This window comes from Myotis myotis, unplaced genomic scaffold (assembly GCF_014108235.1).
Source record: "Myotis myotis isolate mMyoMyo1 unplaced genomic scaffold, mMyoMyo1.p scaffold_m19_p_7, whole genome shotgun sequence".
NCBI lineage: Eukaryota > Metazoa > Chordata > Mammalia > Chiroptera > Vespertilionidae > Myotis > Myotis myotis.
The window spans coordinates 80,447,758-80,464,717 of NW_023416379.1; the positions used below are offsets into that span (position 1 = coordinate 80,447,758).

General features: G+C 38.1%; 1 protein-coding gene across 1 annotated transcript; it reads left to right on the forward strand.

The window, feature by feature from the left end:
* Positions 1-44: 44 nt before the first annotated feature.
* On the forward strand, positions 45-15,039 carry LOC118660325 (serotriflin-like). Its single transcript, XM_036317577.1, is given in 9 exon segments — positions 45-104; positions 106-118; positions 1,353-1,411; positions 7,542-7,661; positions 10,180-10,270; positions 11,407-11,552; positions 12,413-12,507; positions 13,283-13,371; positions 14,799-15,039. Coding segments are annotated over 9 exon segments (801 nt in total). The 3' UTR covers positions 14,927-15,039.
* Positions 15,040-16,960: the final 1,921 nt, after the last annotated feature.

Genomic DNA, 16,960 nt, shown 5'->3' on the forward strand with positions numbered 1-16,960 from the left:
CCAAACAGGAAAGAGAAGTGATCTGAGTCCCTATATATACTGCCATGCTGAAGATCAAAATATGCTCATCTCCCTTGGGACTTGGGAACATCTTATCCCTCCCTTCTGCTTATCTCAGGTAAAACGATTGCTGCATTATTTAATGATAAGAGGTATCTTTGGTGGGAGAAAAACCTTTTATAGCCTTTAATTTTATCCTCAACTTTACTACTAGTAAATGGGAGTGTATTAATTATTAGCGTTTATTTAAAATACTTTCCTAGCGTTGCCTTGGTGTAATGCACCAAATAAACCAAAAGATGGCTCATGCATGGAATATTCTGTTTATAGTTGGCATACCACTTTGTAATGGGGTTGCAGGTAAACGGGAGTACATTCAGGACAAAGCCACTAGGGTGCTCAGGATACTCAAGGGCACATGGTAAATAAGTTGAAGGAGGCAGGTTGTCCAACTTTGCAGACAGGGGCCCTAAAGGGCCAGTGATAGCCAGTTTTCATAGTTGATGGTCATAAAGAAGATGTAGAACAAGACTTAATAGAAACAAAAGGTATTTCAAAATTAAACTTTTGATGTAAAAGGGGGAATTATTAAAAGTAACACTTGGCAATTGTTTAATAATAATAATGATGATAGAAGAAAATTATAGGAACTAAGAGTGAAATTGTAATGGAACTACTCCATCACTCTTTAGAGGTAGCCACTGTTACTACTTTGGTGTATAACCTTGCACATCTGTGACTTACTTTTTTCAGTGGTGCATTAAAGGTTGGGCTAGAGCAGTGGTTCTCAACCTTGGCTGCACATTAGAATCACCTGGGAATCTTTTTAAAATCCTGATTTCTGGGCCTCATCCTCCAGAAATTCTGTTTCTTTGTTACTAATGTTGTGGCCGCACCCCATAACAAAGAAACAGAAACAGAGACACTCATCAGCGATATGAACCATTACAGATTGAAGTTTTACTATTTTCCTTTGGTTAGGTCTCAAATGCTTGTCTTTCTAAAGTATTAAGAAACATTGCTGCTGAAACCGATGTTTCTGACTATCTCTCTCCCTTCCTCTCTGTAAAAAATCAATAAAATATATTAAAAAAAAAAAAAAGAAACATTGCTACTATATTCCTGGTTTCCAGTCTAGGAATGGGTAACACAAGAATAAAACCTACATTTGCAGGTAAAGGATGACACTGATTTTTAACCTATCTGACCAAGATAATTTATTCTTATGGAGAGTTTCAATTACAGAAAACTATACTAGTCTATTCTTTAAAATTATCATCATGTTTTTTTTATAAAGTAAGCTATTTTATGTACTCATAAATCTCATAAATACTTAATTTTTTTTTTCTCAGAGACAATGATGCTGGTGGGCATTTGCTTCATGGTACTGCTGCAACAAGCAGCCAGCATGGTAAGAATTTCACTTATAAGATAGATTTTAAACTCTATTAAGAAGAGTATCTTACCCATAGTTCATGGTGAATGGACATCAGCAACAATGATGGTTCTTTGTTATGGGGTGAGGCCACAACATTAGTAACAAAGAAACAGAATTTCCGGAGGATGAGGCCCAGAAATCAGGATTTTAAAAAGATTCCCAGGTGATTCTAATGTGCAGCCAAGGTTGAGACCCACTGTCCTAAACAAATATGAAGCTATCATTTTTGCTTCCTAAGGTTAGCTTAACACATTTTAATTTCGTTCAATTCATCAACCACTTATTTAGTGTCTACTCTATGAAACATGGTGCCAGATGCTGGGAATAGTGCAATAAATTAGATTAGCATAGGACTGCCCACATAACACCTCAGAGTAGTAGAGGATGAATGAGTCAACAGGTAACTTGAAAAGTATGACAAGTGCATTGTGAAGGTTAAAATGAGGTTCTGAAGAATGTTATTACTGAGCATTGCTATTTAAAAAATATTCTAAGCATTTTGTCTTTTTCATCTCATTTAGTCCTTATGATAATATAATTAGTAGGATTTAGACCAATAATGAGAGAAGATAGAGGTGGAGAAGGGAATGTACTTGAAGAGAAAGTTGCATCTAGTTGAAGTGTAACAGATAAGAGAGCATGGGAGTTTGGGCATAAGTCAGTTTGGAGTAAGAAGAGGTAAAAGACAGCTGAAACCGGTTTGGCTCAGTGGATAGAGTGTGGGCTTGCAGGCTGAAAGGTCCCAGGTTCGATTCCAGTCAAGGGCATGTACCTGGGTTGTGGGCACATCCCCAGTAGGAGATGTGCAGGAGGCAGCTGATTGATGCTTCTAACTCTCTATCTCTCTCCCTTCCTCACTGTAAAAAATCAATAAAATATATATTTTTTTAAAAAAAGGTAAGAGACAATATTTTTTGGTGTGGTTAGAAGAGATGCAATAGGCAGTGGTTCTCAACCTGTGGATCGTGACCCCTTTGGCGGCCGAACGACCTTTTCACAGGGGTCGCCTAAGACCATCCTTCATATCAGGTATTTACATTACGATTCATAACAGTAACAACATTACAGTTATGAAGTAGCAACGAACATAATTTTATGGTTGGGTCACAACATGAGGAACTGTATTTAAAGGGCCAGAGGGTTGAGAACCACTGCAATAGGGGATGAGGCTGGAGTAGTAAGAGCAGGCCCAGGTCCCAGGGGCCTTATAAGCAATTTTAAGTGCAATCAGGGAGGGTCTGAATAGAGGGTGATAGAGAGATTTGCATTTCAGAAAGATCACTCCATCACATGGCAGGGAGCAAGACTGCAGGCAGAGACTAGTTGGGAACTTGTTCAGTAATGTAGGTGATAAACTATGATAGTGGCCTGTACTTAATTCTGAGAATTAATTCCAAATAGTGCTTAATTCCAAAGCACTATTCGGCTACTTTTCCAATCTATGTTAGAAGCCACAGGACAGACATGGGTTAGACAGGGAATGTGAGGAGAAGGTGGCAATTTCTCATCTGTATCCCTGGGAGATTGGTGATGACATCACCTGGAATGGGAAGCACCTGATGATAATCAGGCTCTGAGAGAAGCCAAAGATGGATTCCTCTGGGGCAGGTAGGTTTCAGGTGAGGCGTGGATAGGATCTGAGCTGGAGATAAGAGGGTTAGGGTCATTGGCACACACGTGGCATTGAAACTACAAAAGTGGGGATGGAAAGAAACCACAAAAGTGGAAAAACTATAAAGTGAAAAGGGAAAGAATTGTGCAGAATACCAAAATTTAAGGGTGAACCAGAGAAAGGGAAGCTGAAAAGGAAGGAGGGTGAGAAGAAAGAGAAGAAATAGCAGCATCACAAAGCCAAGGGCAAGAAGAATGTATGCAACATTTCCCAGTGCCACCTAGACAGGTAAGGTAAAGAAGGAGAGGTTTCCATTAGATTTACCACCGATGAGGTTGTGATGATCTTGGCAAATGCCAGTTCAGCGGGGTGGTGAGGACAGAAGACGGAGTGCATTAGGTTGAGAAGCAAGTGTAACATGAGAGGAGAAAGTGGAAGCTTTGAGAGGAGAAAGCCATATCCTTCTCCTTAGTAAGTGGGGAAATTCAATCAAGCAGCGCAAAATTTGGCTTCTAAGGTTCCACTTCCTTTTATCCTCTTTGGGAGAGAAGTCCTGGCATGTGGACTATAAGACCAAGCTGGAAAAAGGAAGGCAGAATATTCTTATAATCTGACTTTGTATTTATTTAAAGGGATCATTTTTGCTTCTAAAGAACTGAATCTTTTTTAAAGACTAGCAAGTTATTTGAGGAAACCAAAAAGAATGATGCAACTTCCATATTTCTCAAAAGAAGATAAGTAAAAACAAGTTTCATTGAGTTATTTGCCTACAAAGTTTTCTTAGTATAGTCACCAACCACATGGAGTGATTGGTATTCACACGTGGGAAGAAGTTGAAAGTTTGGAAATGCTGTTTCCTAGTCTAAAGTTTAGAAGTGCTATTTCCTTAGTTCTAGCAGTGCATTCCAGGACCAGTTAGTTGACTTAGAAAGACCCTGGGATTTAGTTAGTGTCATAGAATTTGGTTCAAGTTCTGGGTTTTGGGCTCACATGATTTTATAAGTTTAGATCGGAGAACTTTAACATGTTTAATTTTCAGGGTCCTAGTCTCTAAAATGGCATACAGTTTTGGTCAATGTAGCCATTTATTCTGGGCAATGCCAACTAAGGCGTGGCTTATCTGGTCTGGAATATCCATGAACCTTGTTTTTTATTTTTTTATTTCAATTCTCAGTGGGGATAATAAATCTTACCACAATGCATTGCTTTGAGAACTGAATTCTATAATAGTACTTCCATGAAGTGTAAAAATTAAAATTATTTTACATATTAAAAGATGCAAAGAAAGAAAATGTGACCTTATTATGAGCATCACCAGGGTTGATTGTAATGAATCAGCTACTTAGTACTCACAGTGTGTTGACTTCCAGAAAATCCATTGCACCCTCCAAGGATCTCAGTTATTCTTTGCTTTGGCTTCTTTTGTCAATGGTGTGAGTTACATATTTAAAGGTATTTTTGACACTCAGCTCTCACTGTCCACACAGCACTTGAAACCATAAATCACTGTTTTTACTGCCGAGTTTGTTAATGTTGTAATTGGAAAGGCAATACTAGTGCATATGAGAAGGTGAATGCTAGGTGATGTCTAAGTGAAAGGTTGCAGTAAGCAACCAGGGCTTAAAAAGATCATCAATAGATCCAAAAAGTAAGAAAGACACATGAGTGTACTAATAGCGAAATGCTTAATGTGGAAGCTATTTTCTAAGGATATGATGGTAGCTTTCATATGTTGCTCTCATTATTAAAATAGAACCTATAAGCACAAGGGATATGTTGTCTGTTTATTAACTTGCACTTCCAAATTTAAAGTAATCAGCTTTAGGCTACAATGAAAAAAAGAGATCCTTACATAATTCAGCTAACCTTTCTGATTCTCGGTTTTATTAATGAGTGAAAATAAGAGAGCTTTTTTTCACTCAGAGTCTAGACAGGGAATTCAACACAGATGTCTTGTTTGGTGTTGTTCCAGCTTTATTGAGATACTAAAGGCCCAGTGCAAGAATTCATGCACCAGTAGGGTCTCTCAGCCTAGCCAAAAAATAGCTCTCTGACATTCCCCCAGGGTTCCCGGATTGTGAAATGGTGCAGGCTAGGCCAAGGGACCAAACTGGTGCATGATCAAGGCCAGGGAGGGATGTGGGAGGTTGGCCAGTTGGGGAGGGACTGTGGGAGGGCTCTAGGGCATGTCCGGCCCATCTTGCTCAGTCCCGATCAGCTGGTCCCCAACAGCAAGCTAACCTACCAGACAGAGCATCTACCCCCTGGTGGTCAGTGCACATCATAGCAACTGGTCAACCAGTCAACTGTCTGCCCCCTGCTGGTCAGTGCTCCTCATAGTGAGTGGTTGAGTGGCCTTAGCATATCATTAGCATATTACTCTTTGATTGGTTGAATGGCCAACCGGACAGTTAGCATATTAGGCTTTTATTATATAGGATAATTGACACATAACTGTGTAATTTAAATTTTCTCAGTAATGTTTTGATACACTTACATACTGCAAACTGATTACCACCATAGCTAATACCTCCATCTTATCACATAATTACCATTTCTTTCTTCAACACAGATGCTTTTAATGAATGAGCAGTAACAAAGCAATATTTATAGAGGAAGGATCAGGGTTAAAGGAACAAAATAGCTACTAGTGGCCATGGAAAGCCTTTTAATTGCTAGGCCTGCTGGACTAAAGGAAGAAATAACACCAGGATCAAAATGGAGCTATCTCCTCTCAGAGATGGAGTGTGAAAGTAAGAAGGAAGTGAGCAGGAAAAGCTGTGACCTCTACTTCTTCCCACCCTCTGTTTTTCCTGTGCCTCACTTTGGATCAATCCATCCAGAAAGCACAAGACAAGGGAGCCTAGGTGGTGCAAGCCAGAGGGTCAGCTCCAGGCCAGGGGATGGGGCAGAGAAGGGTAGAGAGGGCACTAGTCCAGTGGCATAGTAAACAGAGAAGAGCCAGAGTAGAATTTACTAAATGATTTCCAGGGTTTCTTTCAGCATATTTTTTTCATTAAAAAATACATTGCCTTCTAATTATGCTCTTATTAAGACAGAAAAGGATAATTTTTGAGGTTGGCTTAAACATAAGTGTGCACACAATTCAGAATCTTTACAAGATACTGAATATAGTTGGCAGATACACCACATATTTAAAAAACACACACACATATTTTATTGATTTTTTACAGAAAGGAAGGGAGAGGGATAGAGAGCCAGAAACATCAATGAGAGATAAATATCAATCAGTTGCCTCCTGCATACCCCCTACTGGGGATGTGCCCACAACCAAGGTACATGCCCTTGACCGGAACCAAACCCGGGACCCTTCAGTCTGCAGACTGATGCTCTATCCACCGAGCCAAACTGGTTAGGGCATATTTTTTCATCTAAATAATATATCAATATACTACAGTCATATATATAATATTATCTATATATATAAAAGCCGAAGTGACTGTTACGTCCAGTCAACTGAACTACCAGTTGACCAAATGACCAGTCAACCAGTTGCTATGACACTCACTGACCATGAGGGGGCAGATGCTCAATGCAGGAGCTGCCCCCTGGTGGTCAGTGCACTCCCACAGCCAACCTCCCATGGCTGGCCAACCTCCTGTAGTCCCTCCTCCTGGCTTGCTGGCCCCAATTGGCCCCGATTGCCAGCCAGTCCAAGGGACCCCACCCATGCACAAATTTGTGCACCAGGCCTCTATACATATATCCTAAAATTTTCTGAAGTGTGAGTAAATATTTTTGCTGGATATCATTTAGCTCAAATTTTGGTTTTGCAGAATTCCAGGTACTGTTGTTTTGTTCTATTGGAACTTTCTGGTACTAATTAGGCTGCTGATATGGCTTTAAATTCTTTCATGTTATCAGATAAGGTCATGTGTAAAGTTTATACATCAATTAATCTATTGTTAAAGGCAGAGCAAATGTTGATATTCAAAAGGACACTTTCAAGTTCCCCACAAAAATTCTATGACTTACTAGTAGAATACCAAATTATGATCCCTGAGAACTTGTTGGCCCTACCTAATCTTCCTGAATCAAAAACTCTGAGGGGTGGCCATAGCTGATTTGGCTCAGTGGATAGAGTTTTGACCTGCTCTCTATCCACTGGGTCCCAGGTTTGATTCCAGTCAAAGGCACATGCCCAGGTTGTGGGCCTGATCCCAAGTGGGGGGCTTGCAAGAGGAGGCCAATCACTGATTTCATCTCATTATTGATATTTCTATCTCTTTCTCCCTCTCCCTTCCTCTCTTAAATCAATACAAATATATTTAAAAACAAAAAAACAACAACTCTGCAGGGTAGAGCCCAGCAATCTGTATGCTAACAAGCCCTCTGGGTGAGTTTGATGGTAAAGTTGAAGAACCCAAAACTCAACATTTTTTTAACTTCCATGTTGAAATAAATCAGTTGTTTCATTATCTTGATTTTCAATATTGTAACATTGTTCTTATTTTTTGCTTCATTTTAAAGTCAAATACTTCAGTTTTCTCTTTTTTGACTCAACATCCATCAGTCCAAATGGAGATTATTAATAAGCACAATGACCTTAGAAGGATGGCAAGTCCCAGTGCCAGGAACATGCTTAAAATGGTAAGTCCTGTCTGATTGATAGATTGTTATCAATTAGCATCTAACCACGTAACAATGAATATTAAACTATGATCTATCTATGTAAAATACTCTAATCTCTTTATTTCCCTAGAAAAGTTACCATATTGGTTGGTAGTTAAATGTAACACTGCATTTGAACTGGAAAACATTGACTCTCAATAAAGGATGGAAGTATAATTAATGGGCAGTGAAAGAAGCCTTGTAAATTATATTACTTGAGTAATTAGATGCTAAACAACTAATAAAAACTTAAACTATATAATAAAATATGGTGTATGGGTCTAAAAATTATATTCTTTCTGTTATTGGTGGGGTACCCTCTGTGTTCCCACCTGCTACTGGTGGAAGTGGAATTCTTGTGATGTCATGAGAAAAGGAATTTTCTGAGACTCGTACAGGAAAACGAGTGCTATTTACTTGCATGGAATTAAACCCCTGGGTTTCCAAGGTCTCATTTCCCTTCATCTCACCATGGAAAAAGTCCAGCCTTATCTTCATCAGAGCTAGAATTTAAGCCACTGCCTAGCATTTCTGCCCCGTATTAAAGCACAGTCCAGTGCAGTCCAGCATCTGGCTAGGTCAGCTTGTGTTCCCAGCTGCAGTCCATTGCCTGTAGGGTCCCTATGTCCATGGGCCATGCAGCTGATAAATCTACATGGCTTTGGGAGTGCACAGTGAGTGATGGTCAAGGAGCAAGAGAAAGCAGGGAGCAAGAGCACAAGAGCAAACAAGCAAGAGGAACAAGCAAGAGGAAACAAGGAAGAGAGAATTCTTTGTCTGGGGATTATAGCCAGGAGCTTAACCAATCAACCCTTCAGGATTTCACTTGTTTGCAGTGTCTCTGCCTTTTTAGCCAATTGTCTTTTCCCCAAGTTAGTACCTTCCCTACATCACCCCAACTTCACTGCACATGTGCCCAGCTTCCTTCCCCCAGTGATTTGCAGAGAATGGACTGCTGGCTCCCTGGGGAGTGTAAAGTTGCAGCTTCCTGGTTAAGCTGCCCAGTTGACCATGCCTATAATGTCTGACCTTCCCTTTGCTTTCTTCCTACTATTAATATTAATAAACATGTTAAGAGGGTAGCACTGCTCTTCAGCTATGGTCAGGTCATATGTTATAGAATGTGTATGGGTGTAGGCAATACATTATGAAAGGGAGCATACACAGAAAGTGTTGATTAGCATGGTGGGGAGCCTGGAAACTGAAAGGTGAGGCAGTCTGAGGTATTTAAATATTATCCCAGGAGAATATGATCACTGACTCTAGGCTAATTACTTAATCTGAAGGAGCCTCAGCTTTCTTGGCTATTAGTGGAAATGATCATTAAACTTTGCTAACCTTTGTGAGGATCAGTATAGAAATGCCATTGTAAATAAAATTCCATTAACATATGAGATGTTCAATAAAATGTAGTTACTGTTTCTCTTCCCATTTAAGTATTTAAAGTGCTATCATATGATGAATTAAATGTGTTCTGAATTTCCTCAAAAGGCTGATCTAGAATTAACAAATCATAGGTATTTGGAAGTTATACTGTATATACCTCAAGAGATTTTTAAAAAAGTCTATTTAGAAATTAGCTGTCTTAGGAGGTACTGAACATATATGTCCATTGCAGACAAAATGTATATTTTTTTGGAAGAGAGTCCTATAATAAATGAGAAATAGAATCCATTATCTTTCTGGTTCATGCCATTGCTGAGACACTATGAAAGTTGTTGCTAAATCTAGACTATAGGAAGGAATTTTCCTACTGACCCGTATGTTTAGCTTTATTTCTGAGGAAGTATGTTGTGCCCAATGTACAGGACAAATACCTCCTGACCATAATAGCTAATTGACATTGCCTTCTCAAAGGTACAGGCTGTCTGCTCTGTTCTGAACATCTCTTCATCTTAGACTGGAACTTTCCCCCCTCTCTCTAGGAAGTAATGTATAGTAATTTTGGTTTAACTTATCTGAATTATGCTAACACTCAATTCCTATTTGGATTTATTTTCCTATATCTTTCCTATTTTTGCATATGAGATAAGGGTAGACATTTATTTTTCCCCATATTTTGTACTTCACCTTGTTTTATTTTATTTAGTACAGCACAAACTTATTAATGCTTGTTATAGCATCTGGCAATATATTAATGTATATGAAGACTGGTGCAAAGGCAACAGACATTTTGAGAAAAACAGCACATACTTAGTTCTCATTTCTAATTAAATATCCATAACCACAAGCTGTGCTTATCCACTTAATTGGGTTTAAAATATTTTTTCCCTAAAATATTTAATCTGTGACCCCATATGGTAATGTGCTTCCTTATAATTAAGTGATTTAGAAAAGCAAGAAATGTATCTTTTGGTAGAACAATGGAAAAATAAGAAATACTAGAAAACAATTCATCAAATAGGCATTTGTTTTAAATGTGATCATATACATCATGATTGTGTCATGAATACCTAATATTTTTATATGTTTTCAAATGTTTGTCATTTACATCAAGACATGGAATGACGTAGTTGCAAGGAATGCTGCAAACTGGGCAAGCAAGTGTACCTTGTCTCACAGTCCTGCATCTGAACGACGAATCAGCTGTAAGTCACACTTCATCAATCAATAAAAACCAAAAATTAAGCTAAAATTCACTGAAGCGGTGAGCTATGGCAGCTTGGGAATGGTGATGGAGATTTTGTCTGTTGGTTTTAACATCATGACCTATCCTCTCACACAGGAACCTTGCTTCCTTTTGCTTCCTTTCTTATATTCCTTTGTTTTCTTTTTTTAAAACTCTTGTCCTAAAATGTCATTACTCCTGCTACTCCAAGAAAAAAGAAAATGACTCTAAGTTAGAGATCCAAGGCAAAAGCTATAGGGGAAGGAGGAGGAGACAACAAAAAACATTGTTTTAATTTTTTTTTTCTGAACTTCAGTTCATGTAGATACTCGTCATTCTTATTTAGTCACAAGCCAAGTTTATTCCTGAAATCTAAAAACAAACAAACAAACAAAAAATCCTCTCACTTATTACATTGTAGTCAAATTTACCAGACTATAAATTCCTGGTGAAAAGAATTATTTATTTTAATATAACTTTCCAGGGCATAAGTGTAAATTATGTTCATGAAGAATTAACTCTCTACCTTACTTTCGAGGCCCTCAGTTTGCTTCACTCTGCAAGCCCACCGTACCCAATCCTGTCTTACACTTTTTTGCTAAAATCTGATGGGCCTCCTCGCCACCGCTCTTGCATTCATGGCTTTGATTTCATTTTCCTACGGGATATACCATCTTATGTCTGATCTATTTGCTGTCTGCTTCACATGTGCTCCTCTTAATTCTCTAGCTAAAGAGCGGAAGGTCAAAATCATGTCCCCTATATGCATACTATGAAGGCATAGCAGATAATAATAAATACTTACTGTTTGTTAATTCATTTACTAGTGTTGCCAAAATGGGATCTGTGACTGTGTTAACCTACACCATCAGCTTGAAAATGAATCATTATTTACATATTTTTAAAATGCTATTCATATGTGGTTGGGAGGGAGTGATTCCAATTCATAGAACTGAGCTTTGGAAATTGAAATTAGATTTATTCAATCAGTCAGTGAAAGATTTTGAAGGTGATATTGATCACAAAAACTAAAACATAATATTCTAATAGTTTTCTATGAGAATTATTTGAAACTACTGGTTTCACTATTTTTTCATTGTCTTTTCTAATTTTTAGCCATTGGTTGTGGAGAGAATTTATACATGTCCAGTAGTCCCAGATCATGGTCAGAAGCAATCCAATCTCTTTATGATGAAGTTAAAGATTTCAAATATGGATATGGAAGTACGCGAGTAAATGCTGCAACTGGCCATTACACCCAGGTAAAAATGTAATGACAAAAGTTTAATGTTTTTTTTTCAACTACCCTCCCAGAATTATTTATTCTGCGCCGTTTATTCTGGAGATGCTAAGCATACATCTTAGCTATGCAACCTATATGTGAGTGTAAAAGCTGCCCTATTTACAAAGTATGTGCTACCCATTAATGTACATAAACATCAACCCATTATCTCTTGGGTACCCACCAACTTCATCTGCTTATTGTGATCTCAATTTACCACAATGGATTTTTTAAATGACAGCTCTGAGAATAAAGTAATGAATGACATTAATTATATTTAAGCAACACTTTGAACAAGTCTCAAGCTATTTTCTCTAGACTATCACAGGATGAAACACTGAAGAGAAAAATAATAAAAAAAATTAACTCATATATGCAAGTTATTTTTAGTCGTTCAATAAGTATTTTTGTATTATATATCTTGGTCCCCTAAGATTATCTACACACACACACACACACACACACACACACACACACACACCAAGATCAATAGTTTCTTCTCTTTTCCTGCAAAAATCAAATTGTCCTTAAGTGACTATCCCCTTATTGCCCAGCATGCCATTGTCCATATATTTATGAATTTAGTGTGATTCACTGTTATAAAAATGTATCATGAATATATAAAGCTTGTTGGATGTTAAATGAACCCCCATAGCTGGAAGAGATATTTTAAAAGAATACTCATCAAGTTTATAAATTTAAAAAAAACTGAAGGCAACATTTTTCAGTTTTTAAAATTCCCTTCATTGATAACATCTAATAAGCAATTAGGAAACAAAGCCTACAATGTGAACAGCATGAGCTTAATTAAAAATACTATTTTAAACTTTTCTCTTACAGCTCGTTTGGGCCACTTCCCACCAACTTGGCTGTGCATTAGCCCATTGTCCTCACAGCCGCTTTCAGTATTACTATGTTTGCCAGTATTGCCCTGCGTAAGTATAGCCCAGAGGGCCACTTTGGGCAGATGGTAGGCCAAATGGCCTGCACCTTGAGCTATAATCCAACCCCTTTCATCAATCTGAGGTTCTAAGGTAGCTTCATGGAGAGCTTTGAGGGTGGTTTTGAAGAAAGGAGAAAATTGGAAAAGACTGGAAAGGCCAAGCAGTGCATTCTAAGGATTGAAAGAGCCATGGAGATATTGGTAGCAAAGTCCAGAAAGAATGGGCTCTGTGGTCCACAAGGCTCAAGAATAAATGTTGGCTTTGTCACTTACTAGTTGTGTGACCTTCAGTTCATCAATAACTTAGCAACTTGGAGTTCCTTTTTCCTTATCTAAAAGAGACAATGGCAATACATTTCTTGCAGTGTTTTTTTTTTCCTGAGAATTAGACATAATAAGCTATTTTAAGTGCTTAGCATAGCTCATGGCACATATTAGATTCTCAATGAAATAAAAATTCATCCAGTACAGAAGTAAGAAATACTCTGTGAGATGCCAAATCCAAAAATTCTTAGGAACCTTGCTACAAACCTGTCTTCTGGTGGCATACCTTTGATTTACTGTGAAGATAGTGGAACCCCATCTTCTTTTTTCTGCATATATTTAAATCCTACCAATTTACCTTAAAATTTTCTTTGTGGACCTAACCTTCATAAATGTCTCCATTTTATAACATGTGACTCTTGCTATGTATTTTTCTCCCATGGCATGATACTATATTACTTCGTGTTGTCACTGTTTCTGTCTTTCAAATATTCCATCGCCAGCGGGAACGTGTTTAATACCATCAGGACCCCATACAAAATAGGGAGACCATGTCAAGACTGCCCTCATCATTGTGATAATGGGCTTTGCAGTAAGTACTATTCATTCTGCATCTTTATGTGCTAATGTCTACATGGGCATGACCTTGCTGAGTATAACAGTCTCAGAATCTGCCCTGATATATGGATGACCTCATTCTGCTTCTGCCCCCCACCCCCTTTCCTACTTCAGTCTTTTTGATCTTGGCAATAAAAATGGAGCTAAAGCCCAGTTGGTGTGGCTCAGTGATTGAGCATTGACCCATGAACCAGGAGGTCATGGTTTGATTCCCAGTCAGGACATATGCCCAGGTTGCAGGCTTGATGCCCAATGGGGGGCATGCAGAAGACAGCTGATCAATGATTTTCTCTCATCATTGATGCTCCTCTCTCACCCTCTCCCTTCCTCTCTCTGAAATCAATAAAAACATTTTTTTTTTTAAAAAAAAAGAGAGCTAAAAATGAAAGTGGTAATTTCAGCTACCATTTGAGAGTGATGACTACTAAATTAAGATAGACTTTGAGGTAGTCATGCAAAGCAAAATAAACCATGCCAGTGTGGAGATGAAATTGCCCTTTAAGCCCTTCTAGTAGTCAGTTCTCAGTCAGGGTGGTGAAAGGTAAAATTACTTGAAACTCACTATACAACCTCAGAGAGGCTCAGGCTTGATTTGCTGTTGCTCCTAAATAAAAGCCAGGGAACAAAATAAAGGGAAACTCCATGTTGTTCTCTTCAGTATGGCCACCCCTACACACACACACAGTCACACACACACACACACACAGTCACACACACACACAGTCACACACACACACACAGTCACACTCACACACTAGCATACACTCACATATTCTGCCAACTACACCACTTGCTTCCTTCCTCACAGCTGCATTTCCTGGGAAGCAAGCACCTACAAAAGAACTTTGGAGTGCTTCAAGCGCATGCATTAAATGTTCCTGCCAGTCTTCTAGGAATCCCCAGACACTACATACACATATAAATATATCCACCAGAGCTACTGCTGGGATAGGATACTAATCATTTGTATGGTTTGGTAAATGGGGTATGAGTAGGATTTGTCTTCCATTTGCTGCCCTTGCCCCTTTGTACAATCTATTCATTTCACAAGTAGATATGGCAGCACTCATACCCACAGGGCTAAATAAGTAGCGCCTGAAATATATTGTTAAAAATAAAAAAAATAATTATTTTATTTTGTTATTTTGTTACTATGCACCTTGTTGGAACATGATAGTGAAATTTATTTGATGTCATAAAGTCCTGGGTGTGTGAACTCTGTCTGCCACATCAGGTATATTTATTAAGCAGTTTAAGGCTATTAACCCCCATGTGTGTGGTGAGCTTTGAATAATAGAGTATATAAAGAATAAATGGGTTTCCCCTGAGATAATGTAGTTTTGGATAACTGATCCTTCAATCCAAGAAGCAGCATTTAATTTACTTTTTATTTCATTTTAGCCAATCCCTGCATGAAGGTGGATAAGATAACGAATTGTGAATATTTGGTCAGACAAGTAGGGTGTGATCACACACTCACAAAAGCAAAATGCCAGGCCACCTGTGAATGCCCTTCTTCAATTAAATAAAACACATTTTAAGGCTGATTCTTCATCTCAAGAGCAAAGTGACTCCACTTAAAAACTACTGTAAAAATGCCATTGTCTTTTTCTAAATGATCAAATAAATTTTGAAAAAAAAATCTTCTATTGACTATGTCCTCTTTCATCCATTCAATGTGAGGATATCTGAATAAAGAAAACCAGGTAACAAAAACAGTACATTTAGTATCTGTGAACTATAAATTAAAAATATAATGCTGAATCTAATAAATTCTTTAGTCATCATAATTGGTAACATGTGCTAAAAGCTTTTGTGCAACTTATGAATAAATGTATTCAAAGCTTTTAAAACAAACTCTTTCCTTCACTAAGGCATTAAACAATCCATTGATGAGCGTATGCACTTGTATCCTAGAAGAGCTCTGTTTTGGCTGGTGTTCATAGGACAAAGATGACAGGGGAAGATGCCGATACCAATGATAATTTAAAATATAAACATATCTAAGTCTGTTGGCAGAAACATGAAAGAATTTGCTAAAGTGATAATTCAAAAACACTTACCCAGTCACTAGACCTAAATTAATTCACGTATTTGGCTCCCCCAGTTGAGGGGGAGGCCATGGCTATGTCCCTAGAGCAGTGATGGTGAACCTATGCCAAGCGTGTCAGAGGTGACATGCAAACTCATTCTTTTGGTTGATTTTTCTTTGTTAAATGGCATTCAAATATATAAAATAAATATCAAAAATATAAATCTTTGTTTTACTATGGTTGCAAATATCAAAAAATTTCTATATGTGACACGGCACCAGAGTTAAGCTAGGGTTTTTCAAAATGCTGACACGCCGAGCTCAAAAGTTTCGCCATCACTGCCCTAGAGAAAGGACCCAGCAATGCCATCAAAACATATTCCATGAACTTTTTGTTAAGCCTTCACGCAAAGGAACCCGGGCTATCTATCAAGGTAACTGGCAGGAGTGGAAAAAGATTTTTGTGGTTTATTAGATCTGGACTTAAAACTAATGCTGATCTCCAAAGACCTCAAATACTACCATCGCACATAGATCAGAATAAATATTAGAAAGGTCAAGATAATAAAGTCCTGGCCCAAGTGTATCTCAGAGTAGCAGCATTAGGACGGCAGACTGATGCTATAGGTAATTCTCCAGTTCCAAAAGATGGAGTACAAATCCATACACTTAGCTTGGCCAATGTTGAGCATCAGCCATGAACTAAGAAGTCACACTTTCAATTCCCAGTCAGGGCACATGCCCGGGTTGTGGGCTCGATCCCCAGTGGGGTGCATGCAGGAGGCAGCCAATTGGTGTTTTACTCTTATCAAGATTTCTATCTCTCTATCCAGCTCTTTTCCTCTCCCTCTAAAAAATTCAATAAAACATATTTTTTAAAAAAATCAATACACTTAGAAAGTCTCAAATTCACTACATTGGTTTTCTGACCCAAAGATTTAGAGCTATCATGGTAGCCAGGGCCAAGTGGAAGTCCATGAAACTAGCAAGATAATAAGCCAAAAAGAAATTTAAGTGACTGGGATACTACCGAAATTTATGTTACAATCAATACAAAATTCAGTGGTCATAATTGTGACCCCATCCTTGTCTATTTAGCTAGTGTAAATGCTAAATGGCTTATGGATAATAACTGTAGACCAGCGAGTAATTATCAACGCTTTCATCTCATGGCACACATAAACCAATTACTAAAATTCTGCAGCACACCAAAAAATATATTTTTGTCCCAATGTGACAAAAAATAGGTATGCTTTGATTCATTCACATTGGATGGCTACTATTGTATTGGTTATTGTCATTTTTTTATTTGACCATCTAAGGAGGAAGTGGTTAGTGCATCTGACTAAATAGGCATTGCATGTTTTAAAAATTCTTACAACACACTGGTTGAAAATCGCTGTTGCAGTGGACTATTGCAAACTTAACCACACAGTGGTACCACTCACAATGGTGATTCTATATGCCAAATCTTTATTACAGAAAATCAACAGATTCCCTGGCACCCGGAATACATCTATAGAATTACAGT